Source organism: Silurus meridionalis, chromosome 12 (assembly GCF_014805685.1).
Source record: "Silurus meridionalis isolate SWU-2019-XX chromosome 12, ASM1480568v1, whole genome shotgun sequence".
In the NCBI taxonomy this organism is placed as follows: Eukaryota; Metazoa; Chordata; class Actinopteri; order Siluriformes; family Siluridae; genus Silurus; species Silurus meridionalis.
This window is the reverse complement of record NC_060895.1, coordinates 11,117,825-11,122,824: the sequence shown is the minus strand read 5'-3', so window position 1 is coordinate 11,122,824 and position 5,000 is coordinate 11,117,825. Positions and strand designations below refer to the sequence as shown.

The following is a 5,000-nucleotide window of genomic DNA, read 5'->3' as shown; positions in this document are numbered from 1 at the left end:
TTTTAATTATAGCTGAATTAAAATACCAGAGGGGAAATCTATGGTTACCTCTGAATTGACTTCAGTTAGTTCATTGGCTATTTTTGTTTGGTGCAATTAATCACATGAACATTTCAACAAATTAAACAAAAACAAAAAACCCTTTTAAATTGGAATAATTACAAAAGCAATTACTGGGTCACTTGTAAGTCGTGATTAAAAAAATAACTTCTGTTTCCTTTAGATAGATACTATAGATACTGTAGCATTCATGCATACAACAAACCCGTAACTGGGAGTGTATTAGACTGAACAAGAATCAAAGGGATGCAACTAGAAAATGTTCATCACTATTTAAAAATAAAAGTGTGATCAATTTAAGGTGAGATGGTCTGGTGATAAATGTTCAGGGTTAGTTTAACACCATGCGTACACACGTCACTCCAAACCAGGCATCACCTACTGGCATCATCAGTCACTGTCTGCCCTGTACAGATACTTCATCATCACACTATCCACATTCTTCTTCCTTTTCTTCTCCTGTTTCTTGCTGATTGGTGGAGCTGCTTCAGAAGAGCCTCCAGGCTCTCTCTCATCTTCAGAAGCTGATGCCTGCCTACCAGGAGCCCTCTTTATGCTGTTAGCACTTTTGTACGAGATCGTGGAGGTTCCTGAACTGGAATCGGACTCTGAGCTAGTCTGAGATTCAGAAGAGGAGGAAGAGGACGATGAGGATGACTCCTTCTTTGACTTCTTTTTTTTGCCCTTCTTCTTAGACCTCCTTCTCCTACGCTCATTTTCCGATGAATCAGAGCTGTGGCTTCTCTTTTTTCTGCTCTTGCTCTTCTTCCTGCTGCGGGTGCTCAGGCTGCTGCTGGAGCGATGGACATCCGCGGCTGAAGCAGACCGCCTCAGGCTCGCAGAGCTGCGGCTGCTGTCCCTGCCAGACCTCACACTCTTCACCTCATCTTCATCCTCGTTCCTACAATTGCTCTGCTTGCCGGTCTCAGCTTCAGAGTCTTCCAGGCTGCTCCGCTTGAATTTAACTGGCTTGAAACTCAGCACCTCGTTGATGGCTGCCTCCAGATCTGGGTCAAGGTAGTTGCGGTGGCTGACGGGTTTGAGGTCAGAGGCATCTGGCAGATCAGAGTCTGTGGTTCTTGCTCGTGGGGGCATGGAGATGCTGCGGCCGCTGGATGAGTGGTGCGAGCTGTAGGACTTGGAGTTTAGCTCACTGTAAGCCACGCTCATGGAATCATCCTCCATATCAAACTCGCTTAGGCGGCAGCTGCGAGCTACGGACATACGGGAATCAGCGCGGCTCACGCTGCCTGGGCTTCTCTGGCTCACACTTCCTGGACTTCTACAGCTCAGGGATGGACTGACTGCTGAGCCACGCTCACTCTGGCGCTCATCAAGCCGAGACATGCTGCGGTGACGACTCAGCATGCTTGCGGTACTCACACTGGATTTGACATCATCATCATCATCATCCAACCAAGAGGCTCGGCTTGGGCCCACGGACGACACAACTGATTTGTTGTCTATCTCTGACCAGCGGCTGTCCATGCTCTTCCGGGCTCTGCTGGCTGCCTCTGAGTAAGCCTGTGAGATAACTGAGCCCCTGTCATCCAGATCATCCTTCCTCCAGGAGTTCACAGAGTACGAGTCCCTGGAATCGGGCTGCTTGGCTTTGCTTTTGCGGAAGGATGAGAGCTCCAGAGCGCCATCCTGCTCCTTGAGGGCGCTGAAGAGTGAGCCCTCATCTCCTTTGCCACCAAGGGAATCCTTTAGGTTGGAGCGCTTCCTATAACTGAGTGAACTCATCACGGACACGGGCCTACTCTGGTCTAAACCTTTACCTTCTTTGCCACTCTCTTGCCATTCCTTTCCTTCTTTGGCATCACTGTTTGCAGCATATCTAGATGAAGGGGGCAGTTGAAGGGAAGGAGGCCAGCGTAGCAGACAAAGCAATGGATAGGAACAGAAAGGTGGATACAGAGGTAGAAATGAGAAATATGAGTTACGAAATAAAGAAGAGAGATTTTTAACAATAATTGAAAGTGCACCTGATTAAAGTGAAGACAGTGACTAAAACAGATCACTACCACCTCACTACTGTGCCAGCTGATGACTGCCAAGTAGTTCATTTTCTTTTATATATAATAGATGGTAACTACATTCCTGTAGCATAGTTTTATTTGAAAGAAATGGCAGAAGACAGAAAAGTAATGAAAATGGTGGAAAAAAAGACTGGCTTGAAGCAAGCACTACGTGCTATAGAGGGAAAAGAATCTAGACAGAAGCGAAAATATAATTATTATTTATAAGTAAAGACCAGTAATACCTTCTTAAGCTCTTTATTTGAGTGAAGTATAAAGATCTGGCGCACACAGAAATCGTGTGTATAGTTTTGCAATATCACACTTTAATTTGCGCTACTAAAATTAATGTTCTGTGTAAAAAGTCCCTCTGAACCCACCCCTAGGGCGAGTTCACAATAGGGAAAAGATGAAAAAGAATTTAAAGCCCTAAAGTTTTTTTAAAAGTTGTGCGGGGCTCAAGAGGGAGGCTTAAATCTTCTGGAAAAGAGACAAATGCAGGGCAATCGAAGCTGTCAGACAGCAGGCTCAATCTATTAATCTCTGGAAGAGGGAAGCAGGTGTAGGCCTGCCAGCTGGCCAACAGGCGTGTCGATAAATCTGCCAGGCAGGCCACCGCTTCTAAAGAAGCCTCTGTCATCAAACCTTGTGGCGATGAGGAGAATAAGTGAGTGGGTAAGAAAAATCTCCCTTCAAGCGAGCGAAGGCACTTTCCTAGCCTGCTTTATGTGCACGGTGTACTCTGTTCGGAATGAACCATTCATTAAGCAACCAGAGGGGAAAGGTACACTCAAACTACTGACCTTGAGCTCTTCAGGTTGCCGTCATCTGACAGATTCTTGGCTGAGCCTTTGCTTTTGGAGAGCCAGGACTTCACACCATCAACTCGGTCGTCCACTTCAGAGCAGGAATCTGAGTCACCTTCACTGTGAGGAAGAAAAAAAAAGGAAATGGAGAGTGTTAGCAGCCGGGCTCAAAGCAGATTCGACACGGACTGTTAGTTTAGCAATAGTGGAGAAACAAACTGCTTTATAGCACAGACACAACAGCTCCCAGACATGCGCTCAATCAGCACAGGCCTAAAAGCCTCAATGCCATTCTGTGTGTTAGTCAGCTCTCACACTTGAGTAACTTGGAGACATTTCTTTTACATGGTCTTTAATACTCATTTTCAACAAACCTGGGAAAAAGTTGTCAGAGCTTCCTGATTTTTATTTTTTTTTTTTATGTAGTGTAAAATTAAGGCAAAATTTTGAAATCATAGGCATTTATGAGAAGAATATGGATAGCAAGAAGCCTGTGAATGCCCAATAAATATTTTGCGTAAAAAGAAGGACTAGTTTCTAATTATATTATATATATATATGTGAATGCACATTTCTGCAGTGGAGGATCAGTGGTGCTGTCAATAACTGGGACTAACTGACAAGGTCCACAGGAGCAGAGACATGATATGCACACTGAGCAGCTAAACGAATCCCGGGTCTTCCGGTTCATTTCTCAGGCCACGTTAAGCCCTAGGATTTATGTTTAGTCCGATCTGCAAGTCAATTTCTCCCTGTCTCTTCAGATTAGTCGTATCACTCACTTATTGTGCAGCATGAAACAGATTTTTTTTTTAAAGCATCAGAGGATTCCAGAGCAGTAGGAGCAGCTTCACTCAGAGTCGACATATACAGAACAACTCCAAATGAGGTTTTAGCTACTAGATTTAGTTTTAATTGGGATTTCGATAATGTGCTTCTAGCCGTCTTTCTGGGTCCAACGTAGTCGGTCCTCTCCAGAATAAATTACAGAGAACAATGTTGCTACAGAAAATAGCCACACCTGTTTTTCCCACACTCCAATCTCACTCAATATTCACAACAATTATTCATATGACAGACTTACATTTATCTAGCACAAACAAAAACATTTATCTAGCACAAAAAACAAATTGATTCCGCTGCAGTAGGTGGAGGAGCTGTATAGTAGAATGAGTAATTTTGGAGCATGCCTCTAGCCTCATGACCTTATCAAAGAAATGAGAGGTTGGCTCTGAGTGCTTCTGTATGTGTGCCCATTTTGAACTGAAAAAGCCTCTAAAGTGTCTTGAGTAGAAACACAGGGGAGATGCTGTGTGTATGGAAATCTACAGCAGGCCAGGACACAATGAATTTTGTAATCAAGGACAGGATCACACAATCTTGTCACTGTATCACACCCTAGGCTACTGATGCACAGAATTAGATAAACCGTCGGATGTGGTTTGGAGGAATATATTTCACATGGGAATAATACATATAATATGATGTTTAGAAATGGAGGCAGGGGTTATCTTGAAGTTATTATATAAGTATTTTTTAAATTAAAGACTTGCACACTTGTGTAGATATATTTTTCCTTTCAATCAGTTCATCGTCTGCGATTTCATGCTGCACAACATACCTACAGCTAAATCTATTTGAATGTGAATATGAATAGTCCTCTAAAGTTCAACAGCTCTAAAACTAGTGCAGGGTGATATTGATGCACTCGCTTGTTTTATCCCCCGAAGTGCAACATCAAGTTACATCAACTGCAATGAATAAATAAAATAAACAATTCAAATCAAATCAATGAATTAATAAATAAATAACTTTTCACATACTCAAATTACTTAAATATCAGTAAAAAAAAAAAAAGTTCTTCTACTTCTGGTTTCTTGGCTAAATACTTGAAGAGTGTCCTTCCACTTAAATATTCTGTCTGAGCACTTTACCAACCCCTTCCTCCACACAGCTTACATTTAGCTTACAAATGATTTATTTAGGGTCAAACATATTTTTACAATTAAATAAACAATAATGTAATATGCACTGGTCTGTAAAAACAGCAGGCTATTGCTAGTATAGTGTAGCTTCTTGCCAGAAACTGGTTCAGGACTGGGAGCCACTGGCA

The 5,000-nt window shown here is 42.7% G+C and overlaps 1 protein-coding gene across 15 annotated transcripts in view; it reads right to left on the bottom strand.

The window, feature by feature from the left end:
* myo18ab (myosin XVIIIAb) overlaps nt 1-5,000 on the bottom strand; it is a 90,470-nt gene that overhangs the window by 2,983 nt on the left and 82,487 nt on the right. For 14 of the 15 annotated variants that reach the window (XM_046863608.1, XM_046863609.1, XM_046863615.1 and 11 more), the window contains 2 exons: nt 2,885-3,007; nt 443-1,900 (listed from right to left, as the gene is read on the bottom strand). In XM_046863608.1, the coding sequence (XP_046719564.1) occupies nt 451-1,900; nt 2,885-3,007 (1,573 nt within the window). In that variant the 3' untranslated portion in view covers nt 443-450. The remainder of the gene's footprint in view (nt 1-442; nt 1,901-2,884; nt 3,008-5,000) is intronic. The other variant, XM_046863610.1, reaches the window with a different exon arrangement.